This window comes from Suncus etruscus, chromosome 9 (assembly GCF_024139225.1).
Source record: "Suncus etruscus isolate mSunEtr1 chromosome 9, mSunEtr1.pri.cur, whole genome shotgun sequence".
In the NCBI taxonomy this organism is placed as follows: domain Eukaryota; kingdom Metazoa; phylum Chordata; class Mammalia; order Eulipotyphla; family Soricidae; genus Suncus; species Suncus etruscus.
Genome location: NC_064856.1, coordinates 24657584 through 24674682, shown reverse-complemented (window position 1 = coordinate 24674682; position 17099 = coordinate 24657584). Strand labels below are relative to the sequence as shown.

The 17099-nt window shown below is 48.6% G+C and overlaps 1 protein-coding gene across 1 annotated transcript; it reads right to left on the bottom strand.

Annotated features, from left to right (window-relative positions):
• Positions 1-1715: 1715 nt before the first annotated feature.
• SGK2 (serum/glucocorticoid regulated kinase 2) lies at positions 1716-16892 on the bottom strand. Its single transcript, XM_049779309.1, has 12 exons — positions 16829-16892; positions 16126-16175; positions 15082-15139; positions 14873-14956; positions 14065-14196; positions 11796-11908; positions 10424-10460; positions 9942-10028; positions 7667-7762; positions 5059-5214; positions 3577-3666; positions 1716-2377 (listed from the first exon to the last, which is right to left on the bottom strand). The coding sequence occupies exons 1-12, from the start codon at positions 16862-16864 to the stop codon at positions 2213-2215; spliced, it is 1104 nt and encodes a 367-aa protein (XP_049635266.1). The 5' UTR covers positions 16865-16892; the 3' UTR covers positions 1716-2212.
• Positions 16893-17099: the final 207 nt, after the last annotated feature.

Below are 17099 nucleotides of genomic sequence, written 5' to 3'. Positions count from 1 at the left end.
GCTGGGTGTGACCCAAAAACAAAAAAAAAATGTAATCCCTGTCTGTGCTTTGGGCCAGCTAGGCGAACTTGAGTAAGTTGCTCAATATTCCTGAGTGAATCTTTCTTACTTTTCAACGAGTTTACTAATTTTAAAATAGTGGCTAATTGCTGGTTTGGTTTTGGGTTATTTTTGGTTTTGGAGTCACACTTAGTGGGGTGCTGGATTTAGTCCTGGCTCACTCCTGGGGAGCTCAGGGGATCAGACCATATGGGATATTAGAGATCTAACACAGATTACAAAGAATGTAATAAGTCCTTAGCACAGCCAGATATAACTTCTAACTCTCCCAACCAAAAACTCTTTGAAATAGGTAGTGGTAGTGTGTGAATGTGTTTGTGTATGAATGTGTTTGTGTGTGTGTGTTTGGACCCCATATCTGGAAGTGTTCAGGGGTATACCTAACTCTGTGTTCAGGGATCATCTCTGGTAATGCTTGAGGGACCATTCAGTGCTGGGGATGGAAGCTGGATCTCACAAACACAAAGCTGCTCTCAACCCATTGAAGTAGGTGATGAACCATAAATATATGGAAAAGAAACTGCCTTTTCTCTAGAAAGAGGCTGCCAGGCATCCTGCAGATACTGGCATCCTAGGTCATGAGGTGTTCTATGCTCACCTTCTATCCAGTAGGATAATGGCTAATTTTAGCAATGGCTACTCTTGAGCATGCAGAACTCCTCTATCAGTGAGCAGAAGCTCTGGTCACCAAAACTATACTAGCCTTCTGGTTGGAGACCAGCCAGGAAGCAGGGACAAGTTAGGTGAAATACTGCACAAACTTACAGTCAGTCTAAATGCCAGCCATACAAAGGAAATGCCTCCTTGTCACAACCCCACCACCCACTCTCATTAGAGACATTAGTAGCCTAATGGTCAATTGAGGAGCACACTGGAGAGGGGCCTGGGGTCACTTCATTCCCCTAGTTTTTCTTTAGTGAGGCAAACCTTAGACCAGAGAAAGTCACTCTACTCTCTTTCTCTTCTTGGCTCCAACTGGATGTTAATTGTTTCTACCGCTGGTTTGTTTGAATAAAAACTCATCCCAGACTGAGCATAGTTAAGCACAGAAAGACCAACAACATATGCAGATGTTCTGGGTATTTTACTGTTGTAATTTGGTTTGGGGACCACATCTGGTTAGGTTACTCCCAGCTTGGAAATTTCTCCTAGTAGTGCTTGGAGTCCTTGCAGGGCCTGATATCCAATCTGGGCCTCCTGCTTACAAAACAGCACTCAGATCATAGTACTGGGCAGGTTCCTAAATGAACTATGATCAGTCAAGCCAAAAATATAGCATCTCTGGGCCTGGAGAGATAGCACATTGGTGTTTGCCTTGCAAGCAGCCGATCCAGGACCAAAGGTGGTTGGTTCGAATCCCGGTGTCCCACGTGGTACCCCGTGCCTGCCAGGAGCTATTTCTGAGTACACAGCCAGGAGTAACCCCTGAGCGCCACCGGGTGTGACCCAAAAACCAAAAAAAAAAAAAAAAAAAAAAAGCATCTCTGCAGATCACTGGGAAAGCTAAAGAAGCAATCGGGATGGCGACAGGATACCTCCTCAGCCTGACCTGACCAGGAGCCAGTGTGGGCTGCTACCACATGGAGCCTCCAGCTCCTTTCTTGAGTCAGAATTTGGTTCAGAAGAACCCTGGCCACCTAGAGAAGCTGGAAATGTTGAGGTCTAGTATTTTCAGCTATTGGAATTGGAGGTAGTTCCCATCACTCTGCCCATTCCAAAAAATAATTAGCTGGGCAGAGACTCCATGAATCTGTGAATGTAGGAAGACATTCTGATATTAGATAAATCTCTCTCTGTCTCTCTCTCTCTCTCTTTTTTGCTTTTGGGCCATACTTTGTGTCACTCAGGGGTCACTTTTGGTTAGGTGCTCAGAAATCATTCCTGACATGCTTGGGGAACCATATGGGATGTTGGGAATTAAACCCAGTTTGGGCGTGTGCAATGCAAATGCCCTACCTACTGTGTTATCGCTCCAGTCCTCTCTTCTTGTTTTAATGGAGTAACCCCAACCTTAAAAGTCCTTTGCTGGGTGGCAGAACAGAAACACAGCAAGTCTCTGGTGACCTGGGGGATCAGATAAACCATCCTGTTGGTGGTATCTGGTACATGCCACTGTGGGGCCTTGCAGATGCATTTCCCAGGCCCTGCTCTTCTAACCATCCAGGATGGCCTCATCATCAGGTGCATAGGAAAAGCCCAGGAAAGCACTGGATGCCCCAGAGCTGCTGGCCATGGTGTCCGGGGTACAGCCGATGGACTTGGACACAGCTTCCTGTGTGAACTCTGGGTCAAAGTGTTTCAAGTCAGCAGGACCTGCCTGTGAACATAAGAGAAGGGTGAGAAGCGAAGGCTTTGGCAGCTGGGCCTAAGGCACACATATGTCCCCAGAGGGGCATTTGGCCTCTTCTCTGAGTACCTCATGGACACACTGCTTACTGGCATTGACCTACATATTTCAGACTAGTCATTTCCTTCCACAGGGTTCATTACACAAATACAATCCCTCCAGCCCTGGACACCCTAAATCTTAGATAAGCTAAGCCCACCTAGCCAGGCACTGCATGGTGCTGGAAATATAGGTGAACAAACCAGAGTGTGTCCTAGCTATCAGGAGCTTGTGTCATAGGGGAGAAATGATGAATAATGCATAATTACATGCAAGTCACTTTAGGGGTTGATAGTTTTTCTCTGGAGTAGATAAAACAGGTTCCATGAGAGATGAGAAGGAAGACTTTGGAGGAGCTGGCAGAGCTGATCTTACATGTTCCACCTTTTACCCATGGGTGGAATCTATTTCTGCATACTGGGAATGTGACTTGCTTGAGTCAGTGGAACATGAGCCAATGTGAATAAGTCCAAGCCAGTATGTCTGGAATATTCCCTGAGTATTTCCATATGTGTCTCTCCAACCCCACCAGCCCCAGAAATAAATCAAAGGACTACAAATTAAGACTAGATTTTTTTTGTTTGTTTTGCTTGTATTTTTTGTGCCAAACCCAGTGGTGCTTAGGGGTTACTTCTGGCTCTGTGCTCAGAAATCACTCCTGGCAGGCTTGGGGGGGACCATATAGGATGCCAGGGATCATACTTGGGTTGGCTGCCTACAAGGCAAACACTGTATCTGCTGTTATGGCTCTAGCCTCTAGAGTCTATTTTTTTAAACTTAAAAAATATGCAAATAGGATCAGATAAATAGTACAGTGAGTAGGGTGCTTGCCTTAATTGCAGCCAACCCAGGTTCAATCTCCAGGACCTCATACGGTCCCCTGAGCCTTATTAGGAGTGATTCTTGAGCGTACAAAGCCAGGAGTAAGCCCCAAATGCTGAGAGAGAGAGAGAGAGAGAGAGAGAGAGAGAGAGAGAGAGAGAGAGAGAGAGAGAAAGAGAGAGAAAGAGAGAGAGAGAAAGAGAAAGAGAAAGAGAGAGAGAGAAAGAGAGAGAGAGAGAGAGAGAGGCACCCAGTACTCTATGCTTTCCCAAGTTCCAATAATCTAGTTTGAGTCCAAGGCAACTTACTACATTTGGATTGAAGGGCGGAGTCACTCTCTTGTGGTACAAATCGTCCCAGTTTATGGGGCTGAAGAACATGTGGTTCTGTATCTCCACCTGCAGAAAAAAAATACAAATGAGAAGTTACCCTCTTGAGGTGCTCCCACACCACCCCTGAAGCTTGGCACCCCAACTAGCAACAATGAGCTAAAGCCTTTACCCAGAAACTAACCTGCTATTCTGGTTGGTGTCCTGTAACCAAAAAGTCATCTGGATAAAACCATTATCTAGAACCTAAAACTTTGCCTCATAAGAACAAGTAAATAATTTTTAAAAAGTAAATTGTTTTAGAGTTACTGGGGAAACAGGATATACAAATGCTCCTTCTCCAGAGTGCCTCTTGGATATCGGCAAAGAGGCCATGCTCAGTAGTGAAAAGAGAGTCCTGGAGCCAGAGATATAGCATGGAGGTAAGGCATTTGCCTTGCATGCAGAAGGACGGTGGTTCGAATCCCATATGGTCCCCTGAGTCTGCCAGGAGCGATTTGTGAGCGTAGAGCCAGGAATAACTCCTGAGCGCTGCCGGGTGTGACCCAAAAACCAAAATAAAAAGAAGAAGAAAAAAGAAAGAAAAGAGTCCTGTTGAGCTCTGCACAGAATTATCAGGAATTTCTTTAGTTTTGTTTTTGTGCTTGTGGGCACCTCACACCTGGCAGTTCTCAAGGACAACTCCCACCTCTGTGCTCAGGGTTACACTCAGTGGTGCCAGGGTGAATATGCCAGGCAGGGGAAACAACTAGACTCATCGCACACAAAGCATACACTTAGCTCATGGAGCATCTCCCAGTGCCAGGACGTTCTAGAAAAAAAATTGGGGGGGGGTCCACACCCGGCAGCACTCAGGAGTCGGGATTTGAACCACCGATCTTCTGCATGCAAGGCAAATGCCTTATCTCCATGCTATCTCTTTGGCCCCATGTTCTAGAAATTTAAATCAAGCCTTGCCAACCTATTCAAAATACCTTCAAGTTCATCACACTCAGTCTGGTTCCTACCATATACGTGTTGAGCCCCATATCTGGGGTGCCTCCTCGCAACTCTCAGCAGGATTGCTTCCTTCTCAACTTCAGTGGCAGCCAAATTGTTTCCTTCCCAGTGGCAACCACACTGACCACATGTGTGAATTCGCCTTTCCTATCTCTATTCCTCTTAGTTCCCTCTTAGTCCTTCTTGACAGTTCCTCTTAGTCCCTCCCAGTTCATGCCTCTCCTGATTAGTGTCCCAATCTGTTCCCAGTAATGCAGATGTTGGTCATGTTCCCCTGCTAAACTCAGTCAAGATGGATCCAGTCTATGGAGCCCTTTGCTCCTGGCACATTGCACATAGCAGGTGCTTCAGTGAAGACTGCAATGAAACTGGTCACCAAGGATAGCAGGGGTGACTTTCCAAATGAGGGTGGGAAGCGGAGGGTGCCAGGAGGAGACTATAGTACTCTATCTGGTCACCTACAAAATCAGCTTCAGAGCCCAGCCGCTGCCGGCGATCCTTGTGAAGAAGGCCCTGCAGGAGGTCACAGGCTGCCACTGTGCGGCCCACAGGGATCTGGAGAGGCTGGTGCAGAATGTTCTCGTACATCTGGGACACATCTTGGCTGTAGAAGGGGGGCTAGGGAGAGATTGTGAGAGACCGGAGGATTACTCATGCTCAGGGACACAGGTTTTGGGTTATTGTTTGGTTGGCTAGTCACTTGGTTGGCTTTGGGGTCACACCTGCTGTTGCTCAGGATTTTCTTCTGACTGTGCTCAGAGATCACACCTGGCAGTGTGTGATATAATATCATACATATTATACATCTGATACCATGTGATACTGGATACTATATAGGATGCTGAGGATCAAACCTGGGTTAGCTGCATGCAAAGAAAACTCCTTAGCCCTTGGGTCACAGGTTTTGGAAGATAGGGAGAAGTTGGGGCTGTCAGTTTCCCCAGATCTGGGTTTTATGCAAAGGTTTCCACTTGGGGAGCAGCCAATAGGTCTGGGCAGGCTTCCAGCTTGGTGGAGTGGACTGCTGGGTCAGCAGTCTCTGCCCAATTTTCTCCCCAAACCTATGGGGGCTTATGGACCCCCACAAGTATCTTGTAGCCCACTTTGCTCCACTACAGCACCTACTTGATCCATTTCAGCCCCACCTCACACTCTGCAATGTTTTAGCACCAAACCTTCTAATCCTCGTTGGAGGGGCCGGGCTGTGTGTCCTGTGTCTCCTCTATCCACACGATCCTTCTGCTGCCCTACACTAATTCTTCCCTCAGCCTCCTCCAGGTAGCCCCTTCCTTTACCGATGCCAGCCACAGTGATGAAGTCGCCTCAGAGAATGGCCTGGCCTGGCCAGAGCTATTTAAGCTTCTGTATACTTGCTGTGTATTTTGTGTATGCTGGTAGCCCAGGACGAGTGTCAGGGCTGGTTCCATATCATTCAGCACCTTTCTAGGCCTCAATTTACCTCTCAGTAAGAAAGGAATAATTCCATTTGCTGCTGCAGCACCAGCCTCCAAAAGCTTTTTTGAACCACCAAAACAAAATTAGAGAGAGAGAGCACACTGTTGTAATTTGGTTTGGGGACCACATCTGGTTAGGTTACTCCCAGCTTGGAGATTTCTCCCAGTAGTGCTTGGAGTCCTTGCAGGGCCTGATATCCAATCTGGGCCTCCTGCTTACAAAACAGCACTCAAATCATAGTACTGGGCAGGTTCCTAAACGAATTATGATCAATCAAGCCAAAAAAGTAGCATCTCTGCAGATCACTGAGAAAGCTAAAGAAGCAATCGGGATGGCAACAGGACACCTCCTCAGCCTGACCTGACCAGGAGCCAGAGTGGGCTGCTACCACATGGAGCCTCCAGCTCCTTCCTTGAGTCAGAATTGGGCTCAGAAGAACCCTGGCCACCTAGAGAAGCTGGAGATGTTGAGGTCTAGTATTTTCAGCTATTGGAATTGGAGGTAGTTCCCATCACTCTGCCCATTCCAAAAAATAATTAGCTGGGCAGAGACTCCATGAACATAGATTGGAAAATACTAAACTAATATTATTGGGGGAAAAATCATAGATAATCATCACATTCACTCTGGCTTCATTTCTTTTTGTTTTGGTTTGGGACCACATCTGATAATGTTTGGAAATCACTCCCAGGGGTGTTCAGAGGAACATACTGTTCCAGGGCCTCACACATAAACAGCAAATGCTCTACTAATAAGCCAGATTCCTGACTCCTGGTATCATGCGTGTGTGTGTGTGTGTGTGTGTGTGTGTGTGTGTGTGCGCGTGTGTGTGTGTGTGGGGGGGTGATGTTAGGAATCTCATGTTTGCCAGGCATGTGCTTGGCCAGTGAGCCACATCCCCAGCTGACATCGTTTTTTTTAAAGTTTAGAAGGCTGGAGAAGAAGTACAGTATGCAGGGTGCTTGCTATGCACCTGGTCAACCTGGGTTCAATCCCCATCATCTCAATCAGTCTGCTTTCTCTGCCAGGCCTGATCCCTGAGCATTACCAGGTCTGGCACAAAATAATACATAAATAAATACACGAATAAGGGGCCGGGCGGTGGCGCTAGAGGTAAGGTGCCTGTCTTGCCTGTGCTAGCCTAGGACGGACCGCGGTTCGATCCCCCAGCGTCCCATATGGCCCCCCAAGCCAGGAGCGACTTCTGAGCGCATAGCCAGGAGTAACCCCTGAGTGTCACCGGGTGTGGCCCAAAAACCAAAAAAAAAATAAAAATAAAATACATGAATAAATGAGTGGGGCCGGAGTGATAGCACAACGGCAGGCTGTTTGCCTTGCACGCACAGACCCCGGTTTGATTCCCAGTAACCCATATGGTCCCTAGAGCCTGCCAGGAGTGATTTCTGAGTGAAGTCAGGAGTAACCCCTGTGGGCTGCCGGGTGTGACCCCCCAAAAAAAAACCAAAAATGTTTAAGAAAAAAGAAATAAAAATAAATGAGTAAAATTAGAGTAGACAAATGGTTTGTTTGTTTCCTGAGCAAAGCTGAGCCAACAAGGATCCCCCAGCACAACTCCTCCCCAGATCCAGAAGTCCCTTGCAGACACTTTACTCACCAGGCCATGTAACATCTCGTAGAGAACCGCCCCCAAGCACCACCAGTCCACTGCCCTGTCATAAGGCTCTTTCCGAAGCACTTCTGGAGCCAAGTACTGATGAGGGAAAACACAGCAATCTGAAAAACCCCACCTCAGCTTCTCCCTTTGTAAAGAACCACCAAGAAGAAAGGATCTGCATTGTCGATCCTACTGGAATGTTTTCTTGGCTGTGCTTCGGCTCACACAGCATCTAGTATATAATGATCACATGCCAAAAACATTTAAAAAGGGGCCAGGAAGGTGGCGCTAGAGGTAAGGTGTCTGCCTTGCAAGCGCTAGCATAGGACGGACAGTGGTTCGATCCCCCGGTGTCCCATATGGTCCCCCCAAGCCAGGGGCGATTTCTGAGCACATAGCCAGGAGTAACCCCTGAGCGTCAAACGGGTGTGGCCCAAAAACAAACAAACAAAAAAAAACATTTAAAAAAAGATAATGATCACAAAATCTGCAATGAGAGGCTGGGGCAATATTACAGCAGGTAAAACACTGCATTACATGTGGCTGACCAAAGTTTGATCATTGGCATCCCATATGGTTCCCCAAACCTTTCTAGGAATAATCTCTAAGCAGAGCCAGGAATAAGTTCTGAGCACCACTGGATGTGATCCCAGAACAAAACAAAGCAAAACAATCTGCAATGATTCTGTGGCGAAACACAACAGTATTTTGTTTTGTTTTGTTTTGTTTTGGGGCCACACTCAGTGACGCTCAGGAGTTACTTTTTGCTATGCACTCAGAAATCACTCCTGGCTTGAGGAACCATATGGGACTCCGGGATCTGAACCACTGTCCAACCTGGATCGACTGTATGCAAGGCAAAAGCCCTACCGCTGTGCTATGGCTCTGGCCCCACACAACAGTATTGATGACTAGAGATGTATCTGAGCCAAGATGAGTCTGAAGGGCCAAAAGCACACTGGATGGCTATAAAAAAAAAGATGAACTAGTTAAATTTAAATAATAAAATACTTCAATTATATTATTATTTTTTTTTAATTTTTTTTTTTTTTTTTTTTTTTTTGGTTTTCTGGGCCACACCCGGCAGTGCTCAGGGTTACTCCTGGCTGTCTGCTCAGAAATAGCTCCTGGCAGGCACGGGGGACCATATGGGACACTGGGATTCGAACCAACCACCTTTGGTCCTGGATCAGCTGCTTGCAAGGCAAACGCCGCTCTGCTATCTCTCCGGGCCCTCAATTATATTATTAACATAAATCATTATTCCTTTTCCACTTTTTTTTTGTTTGTTTTGGGGACACACCCATTTGACGCTCAGAGGTTACTCCTGGCTATGTGCTCAGAAATTGCTGCTGGCTTGGGGGGACCATATGGGATGCCAGGGGATTGAACCGCGGTCCATCCTATGCTAGCGCTTGCAAGGCAGACACCTTACCTCTAGCGCCACCTTCCCGGCCCCATCCACTTTTTCTTTTCTTTTCTTTTTTTGTTTTGTTTTTTTTAGGCCATACCTGGCTGTCCAGGGGTTACTCCTGACTCTGCACTCAGAAATCACTTCTGGCAGGCTCAGGGAACCAAATGGGATCAAATCCGAGTGCATCCTGGGTCGGCCACATGCAAGGCAAATGCCTTACCACTGTGCTATATTCCGGCCCTCCTTTTCACTTTTTTGTTTATTTGTTTGTTTGTTTTGGTTTGGTTTTTGGGTTATACTTGGCAGAGCTCAGGGATTACTCCTGGCTCTATGCTCAGAAATTGGGATGCCGGGATTCGAACCACGGGCCTTCTGCATGCAAGGCAAATGCCTTACCTCTATGCTATCTCTCTGGCCCCTCCTTTTCTCTTTTTTAATTGGCTGCTAGAATTTTTCCATCCCACACATGACTTATGTGTCAATTTCTTAATTTATTTTTTTCCATCCCACACATGACTTATGTGTCAATTTCTTAATTTATTTTTGAGCCACACTCAGCTTACTCCTGGCTCTACACTCTGAATCACTCCTTGGCTGGGAACCATCTTGGATGCCGGGGATCAACTCACTCCCTACTCACTGGGAGTGAGTAGGAATCCCTTGGGCCCAGAGTGTGTAGATTTCCTTTCCTGCCAGAATTCAGCAGTCCCTAGAATCCATGTTCCCATTACTCAGATGAGGAAAACTAGGCTGAGTGCAGGGAAGGAGTGAACTCTGGAGGAAGGAGTGAATCCTCTTAGGAGGATCCTGGTGGCTCTGGATTAGCTCCTCACACCAGACTCTCCTGGGGGCTCGGTTTACCTCGGGGGTGCCACAGAAGGTGGATGTAGTCTCCTCTGGCTCTACACCTTCCTTGCAGAGACCGAAATCCGTCAGCACCACATGGCCCTGAAGAGTGCGGGCAAGGAATGGGGTGGTGAAAGCCAAAGCTATGACAAGATGATTTCAAAGCCCAGAGTCCCCACCCCAGCCCCACAGGACTGAGGTTTCATTCAGACCCAAGGGCTTCCCCGATGAATGCCCCTCCTCTGCCCAACCCACCTCTTTGACCCCTCAAGGAGAGCTCTTGAGACTGTGGCCCAATATCCTGCACCACACCCAACCTTGGTTTGTCTGCGGAGTCCAGACTCAGACACGGAGGCTCAGGTGGCCCAGAGGCACCACCTATCTCCAGCCTGCCTCCATGTGGGCATCCATGAACACACATGTCCACACATGTGTGTAAATGTGCACTGGCTCACGGGCACATCCAGATATGCCTGGGCACACAAATGCACACACACCTGGCAGTCCAGGAGAATGTTCTCAGGTTTCAGGTCCCTGCAGAAGACAAAAGAAAGCATGTGTGATGTGCTGTTGACTGTGAATCTAGCTGGGTGCAGGTCCCCACTGCTGACCCAAGTTTAATTCCAGCACCACATACATATGATCCCCAAATCTGATTAGGAATGAACCCTGAGCGCAGAGTCAGGAAAAAGCCCTGAGCATTGCTAGGTGTGGCCCCAAAAGAAACAAAACAAAACAAAGAAGCTCAGCTCACAGGAATTACATCAGGTTTTAGGGATCAAACAATTTCCAATGTGTCATTGGAGAAGCAGTTGAGCCTAGAGGAACCCATAGATGGCTCAGTGGCCAGAGCTGCATCAAGTGTGAGGCCAAGAGTTCTAGGCTCAGGGCCACCCACATGTCCCAGAAGCAGTCCTGGCACCTCTATCATCAGAGCCTGTCACTTCCAGAGCAAGTAGCTCAACTAAAAGTGCAGGATATCTGGGCCAGAGAGATAGTACAGCAGGTAGGACATTTGCTATGCACACAGGTGACCCAGCTTCAATCCCCAGCATCCCATATGGTCCTCTGAGCACCACCAGGAGTGATTCCTGAGTACAGAGCCAGGAGTAATCCCTGAGCATCACTGGGTATGGCCCCAAAACAAAACAAAACGAAACAACAAAAAAAAAAAAAAAAAAAGAAAAGCACTTTTGGGGCGGAGCAATAGTACAGCAGGTAGGGTATTTATTTTGCATGCAGCCATCTCTGGTTCAATCATCAGCATCCCATATGGTCCACCAAGCATGCCAGGAAGTTACTCCTGGCTCTGTGCTCAGAAATCTCTTCTGGGGGCCGGAGAGATAGCATGGAGGTAAGGCATTTGCCTTTCATGCAGGAGGTCATCGGTTCGAATCCCGGCATCCCTTATGGTCCCCTGTGCCTGCCTGGAGCAATTTCTGAGCCTGGAGCCAGGAATTACCCCTGAGCACTGCCGGGTGTGACCCAAAAACCACCAAAAAAAAAGAAATCTCTTCTGGCAGGCTTGGGGGAACCATATGGGATGCCGGGAATCAAACCTGGGTCTGTCCCAGGTCAGCCACGTGCAAGACAAATGCCTCACTGCTGTGCCATCATTCCAGCCCCTAGGAGTGATTTATGAGTGAAGAGTAACCCCTGAGCACTTCCAGGTGTGGCCAAACAAAACAAAACAAAACAAAGTTCAGAATGTGTGGCCCTACAGAAAACTCCAGAAAAGCACTATTCCAGGATGTGCAGGAGCATCACCACTGTAACTCCCAACCACTCCTAGCCAAGTGTGCCCACTGCCTAGCACACCTGGTCACAGCATCAGGAGAGGGGCAGAGGCAGAGGACAAGGTTTCCTGACCTGTAGATGATGTTGAGCGAGTGCAGGTAGCCAATGGCACTAGCCACCTCAGCTGCATAGAACCGGGCCCGGGGCTCCAGGAAGCGGTGCTCCCGCTGCAGGTGGAAGAAGAGCTTCGAGGGAGGAAGCAGGATACAAGTGAGAATATTTAAGAGGTATAGGGGACATGGGGGGGTGCTTTGGTTCCTAGAGGGCAGAGGTGGGCAACTGGTCAACTATCTCCCTCTAGCTGCAATGTACTTAGAGGCAAAAGGCCACCCCATCCCCAGTATCCCCAAGTGGCCACAGACAGGTTCTTAAAACAGAGTTTACAGCTGCTTCTGAGTCACATCTGTTCATATCTCTGTTTTTGATTTTGGGGCATACCCTGAAGTACTGGGGGAGGGGCCTTCCTGGCTTTAAGAGGTCACTCCTGGTGGAATCCATGGGAGGATACGAGTGTTGGGGAGTGGGGCCTCCCACATGCAGAGCTTGTCTAGGCCTATGTGTGATCTCTCCAGCCCTATGTTTTTTTTTGTTTGTTTTATCCTCAATGTTCAAAGCATCCACTAGGCCATAGGGACAGTGAGGAACATATCAATGGATACCAGTCAGGAGAGCTGGTATTTGAGAGGTTCAGGCCTAAGCTGTTCTACCCGGGTCTGAAGACAAAAGACCATTTAGCAAAAAACAGAACCCTGTAGAGCTGTGTCCAGAGTCAGTCACATTGTCCTATGGTTTTTTCTTTTAGGGTGCTATGCCCAGCAGTGGTCAGGACTTACTCCAGACTCTGCTCAGGAATAATTCCTGGCTGGCTCAGAAAACCAGATGAGATGCTGGGGATGGAATTCGAGTTGGTCACATGCAAGGCAAGTACCCTATTCACTGTATTATTATTACTTTTTTTGGGGGGTCACACCCGGCAGCGCTCAGGGGTTACTCCTGGCTCTACACTCAGAAATCGCCCCTTGCAGGCACGGAGGACCATATGGGATGCCAGGATTCGAACCACCGTCCTATGCATGGAAGGTAAACGCCTTACCTCCATGCTATCTCACCGGCCCCTTCACTGTATTATTACTCCGGCCCCATATTGGTCTATTTTATGGGCAAGGAAAGCCCAGCCCCATTTTTTTGTTTTGTTTTGGGCCACGCCTGGTGACACTCAGGGGTTAGTCACTGCTATGCACTCAGAAATTGCTCCTGGCTTGGGGGACCATATGGGACACTGGAGGATCTAACCGCAGTCCATCCTAGACTAGCGCGGGCAAGGCAGATGCCTTACCACTTGCACCACCACTTTGCCCCCCCCCCCATTTGGGGGGCTTTGGGTCACACCAGGCAACGCTCAGGGGTTACTCCTGGCTCTGCGTTCAGAAATCGTTCCTGGCAGGCTCAGGGGACCATATGGGATGCCGGGATTTGAACCACCACCCATCCTGGGTTTGCTACGTGCAAGGCAAACACCCTACCACTGTACTATCTCTCTGGCTCCCCAGCACCATTTCTTTCTTTCTCTCTTTTTCTTCTTTCTTTCTTTCTTTCTTTCTTTCTTTCTTTCTTTCTTTCTTTCTTTCTTTCTTTCTTTCTTTCTTTCTTTCTTTCTTCCTTCCTTCCTTCCTTCCTTCCTTCCTTCCTTCCTTCCTTCCTTCCTTCCTTCCTTCCTTTCTCTTTCTTTCTTTTCTTTTCTTTCTTTTTTTTTTTGGTTTTTGGGTCACACCCAGCAGTACTCAGGGGTTACTCCTGGCTCCATGCTCAGAAATCACTCCTGGCAGGCACGGGAGACCATATGGGATGCCGGGATTCGAACCGATGACCTTCTGCATGAAAGGCAAACCCCTTACCTCCATGCTATCTCTCTGGCCCCTCCCAGCCCCATTTCTAAGGGACTCAGAAAGATAGAACAGAATGTCCCGTTCACATCAGAGGCCCAGAGGATTCTCTGATGTGAGGGCTCGGGTTAATGTGAGGAGCTCACTGTGCCACCATGGCCAGAGAGATAGTGAAATCCGGGAAGAAACCTGGGTCCCCAGATTTGCTTTAGGTCTCTTGGGACCTGTCTAGATCACCTTTTCCTGTGGTCTCTGCTGTAAAGCAGGGAAACTCCAGTCCAGGCCTCTTCACTCTCTGACCTTGTCTGGGAACATGGAAGTACAGGGGGTAGCTGTCACTCAGGCCCCTGGCAGGTACTGGAAAGTCTGGGACAAGGGGTCTCCTCCCTAAACCTCAGTTTCTTCCACTACATAATGGGTCTGGAGAAAGGGGAGTTTGAGCAAAGTGGCCGACCTACCTCTCCCCCATTGACATAGTCCAGCACAAAGTAGAGCTTCTCGGGCGTCTGGAAGGAGTAGCGCAGGCCCACGAGGAACGGATGCCGCACATTCTTCAGAAGCACATTGCGCTCCGCCATGATGTGGTTTTGCTGTGAGAACAAGCAGATCCTGGCACTGCCCACCATTCTAGACCCCAGCTCCTGACTTTTGGCTCTGTGCTTAGGGGTCACCTTTGGCAGTGCTTGAAGCACCATGAAATCATGGGAATCAAACATGGGTGGGCCACAATGCCACATGAAAGGAAGGTGCCTCACTTCTCAACCATCTCTCTGGCTCTTCAGGATCCTTCTTGCCCTGTAAGCCAGGCTAAGGCTCAACACAGAGACTATTCCAGATCCAGAGAACTATTTTAAATCCTTTCTGGCAGCTACCTCTGCCTCAGGAGATAAACACAGTAGATATGATTCCATTTCAACAGGCCCTAACTCTCCATATTCATGCCCCATGGTTCTGCCTGGACACCCTTAGGGTTGTCCTGAGGAATCCATCTGCAAGACCAGCTTCAAGTTTGCCTGCCACTGAGTGACTTTCTCTTCTCACACCCAAGATGTCCTTCCCTTTCCCAAGTTCTCCCAGTGAACATCTACTCCCCTCAGCTCCTGCCCTGGCCTCTCTGAGCCTGATGTGATGGAGTCTCTAGTCAGCAGAAGAATCTAGAATGCAAGGCTTATGCACACCCTCAGAGCTACAACTATCTTGGGGAGCCACACTAGGCTGGACATGGGGGATGGAGAAGCTGGAGAGGAAGAATCTCTGCTCTGGTACCTCTTTTTTCTTCAAGATGGACTTTTTCTGCAGCACCTTCACAGCATAGAACATCCCATCAGACTTGCGCTTGGCCAGGAGGACCTGAGAATGCAGACAAGGCTCCAGTGACTTCTGCTCCAGCCTGATCTAGCTTCTGTACTTTTTACCAGTGAAGGAAGTTGGGAAAGGGGAGTCCTAATTCCTGCCCCATTCCCCACATCACTCACCTTTCCATAGTTCCCTTTGCCAATGACTTTGAGGAAGTCGAAGTCGGTAGGCCGGGCGCTGAGAGAGAGTGGACAGAATTCAGTGAAACTGGGCCAGGCTGTGTGCCTGAGCTCCTGACTCAGATTATTCATTTGTTTATCTATTATGGGCCACACCTGGCTCTACACTTAGGAATCACTCCTCATGGACTTAGAGGACCATATGGAGTGCCTGGGTTTTAACCAGGGTTGGCTTTATGCAAAGTTGTATATTTCTTCAGTCCTTTAACTACTTTATAGACCTTGAAGCCTACAAGAGAATATGGGGGAGAGCGGGGTGGAGAGTTAGCATGGAGGTAAGGCATTTGCCTTTCATGCAAAATGTCATTGGTTTGAATCCCAGCATCCCATATGATCCCCCGAGCCTGCCAGGAGTGATTTCTTTTTTTTTTTTGGTTTTTGGGCCACACCCATTTGACGCTCAGGGGTTACTCCTGGCTATGGGCTCAGAAATCGCCCCTGGCTTGGGGGGACCATATGGGACGCTGGGGGATCGAACCGCGGTCCGTTCCTTGGTAGCGCTTACAAGGCAGACACCTTATCTCCAGCGCCACCTTCCTGGCCCCCAGGAGTGATTTCTGAGCATGGAGCCAGGAGTAACCCCTGAGCACTGCTGGGTGTGACCCAAAAAGCAAAAAAAAAAAAAAAAATATGGGGCCTTTCTAAGGTCCAAAGATTCTCATCACTGTGTCCTGTACACAGAGCAGGCCTATAAAACCTGCTCCAACCCGCTCCACCTCAGGAACCCTCCATCTGTAGGGTTAAGCACACCAGGCCCAGCTGCACAGAAGGTGAGGGTAAATCTCAGCTCTGAGGACAGGAAGGTGCTACCAGAGCAAATAATTGAGAGGCATTCCAGGTGTGAGCTCAGCATATGGGACATACAATTTTATGGGAGAAATTGGAGGATGGTGCTGGACCCAGATGGTGGAAGGTTTTGATTCAAGACCAAAAAACTTGGGTTTAATTCCCAAAGTGAGGAGATTGAGGGAGACCAGAACTTACTTTGGGTTGGCTGAAGGCCCCAGGTTGATGTTCTCATTGGCCCTTGAGGGCTGAATGCACAGAAAGAGGAAGTAAGGTCAGTAAGACCTGCTTACTGTCCGCATACCCACTAGATCTCAGTCTCCTCTCCAACGTCTCTTTTAATCACCTCCTTCTCTCTCCTTCCTTCTTCCCTCCCTCCTTCCTTCCTTCCCTCCTTCCCTCCTTCCTTCCTTCCCTCCTTCCTTCCTTCCTTCCTTCCTTCCTTCCTTCCTTCCTTCCTTCCTTCCTTCCTTCCTTCCTTCCTTCCTTCCCTCCCTCCTCCCTCCCTCCCTCCCCTCCCTCCCTCCCTCCCTCCCTCCCTCCCTCCCTCCCTCCTTCCTTCCTTCCTTCCTTCCTTCCTTCCTTCCTTCCTTCCTATCTTTTTTCTTTTATTTACACACTTATTCATCCCTCCAGCATTTCTCTGCTTTGCACACTAGCCATTGGAGGCCGCTGGCTGGAGTGGGGGAGTGGAAGTCAGGGAACAGGAACTGAGAGGAGGTAGCCAAGCCACCCCTTTGGGATTAGAACCATCAAGACCAATCCCTCAATTTTCCTATCCAGCTACTTCTTGAAGCCTTGCCCAAGTTTCTTCTCTTTGTGTCCAGCAAATGTCTCCCTTCTGTGAGGTCGGGTTAGAAGCTGGGCTTTCCATAGATTTCCTCCACCCTGGGACACTCACCTGAGGGCTGGCCGTCCCAGAAGGGGGAGAGTCCATTGTGCAGGAGGGACCAGTGGGCTCTGGGACACAGAGGAGGAGGCATGAATTACTGCTGGAACTCATTTCCCTGCCTGTAGGGCAGGCCTTTCCACTCCTCACCCTTGAGTACCTATCTCTTGAGGACAAAAGGCCCTGGATCTCACCAAACATCTCAGGATGGGGATGGTTAGTAGCTACTCTCCTTGGCTGTGTGACCACAGAAAGGCCAGGTTGGAAGGGCCTCTGTGAAACT

Coding starts and splice junctions, on each gene's coding strand:
- SGK2 (XM_049779309.1), bottom strand. CDS start 16,864: ATGGACTCTCCCCCTTCTGGGACGGCCAGCCCTCAG. Junction 10,029..10,423: donor ACATTCTCCTGGACTGCCAG/GTGTGTGTGCAT, acceptor CGCACTCTTCAG/GGCCATGTGGTGCTGACGGA. Junction 5,215..7,666: donor ACGAGATGTTACATGGCCTG/GTGAGTAAAGTG, acceptor ATCTCTCCCTAG/CCCCCCTTCTACAGCCAAGA.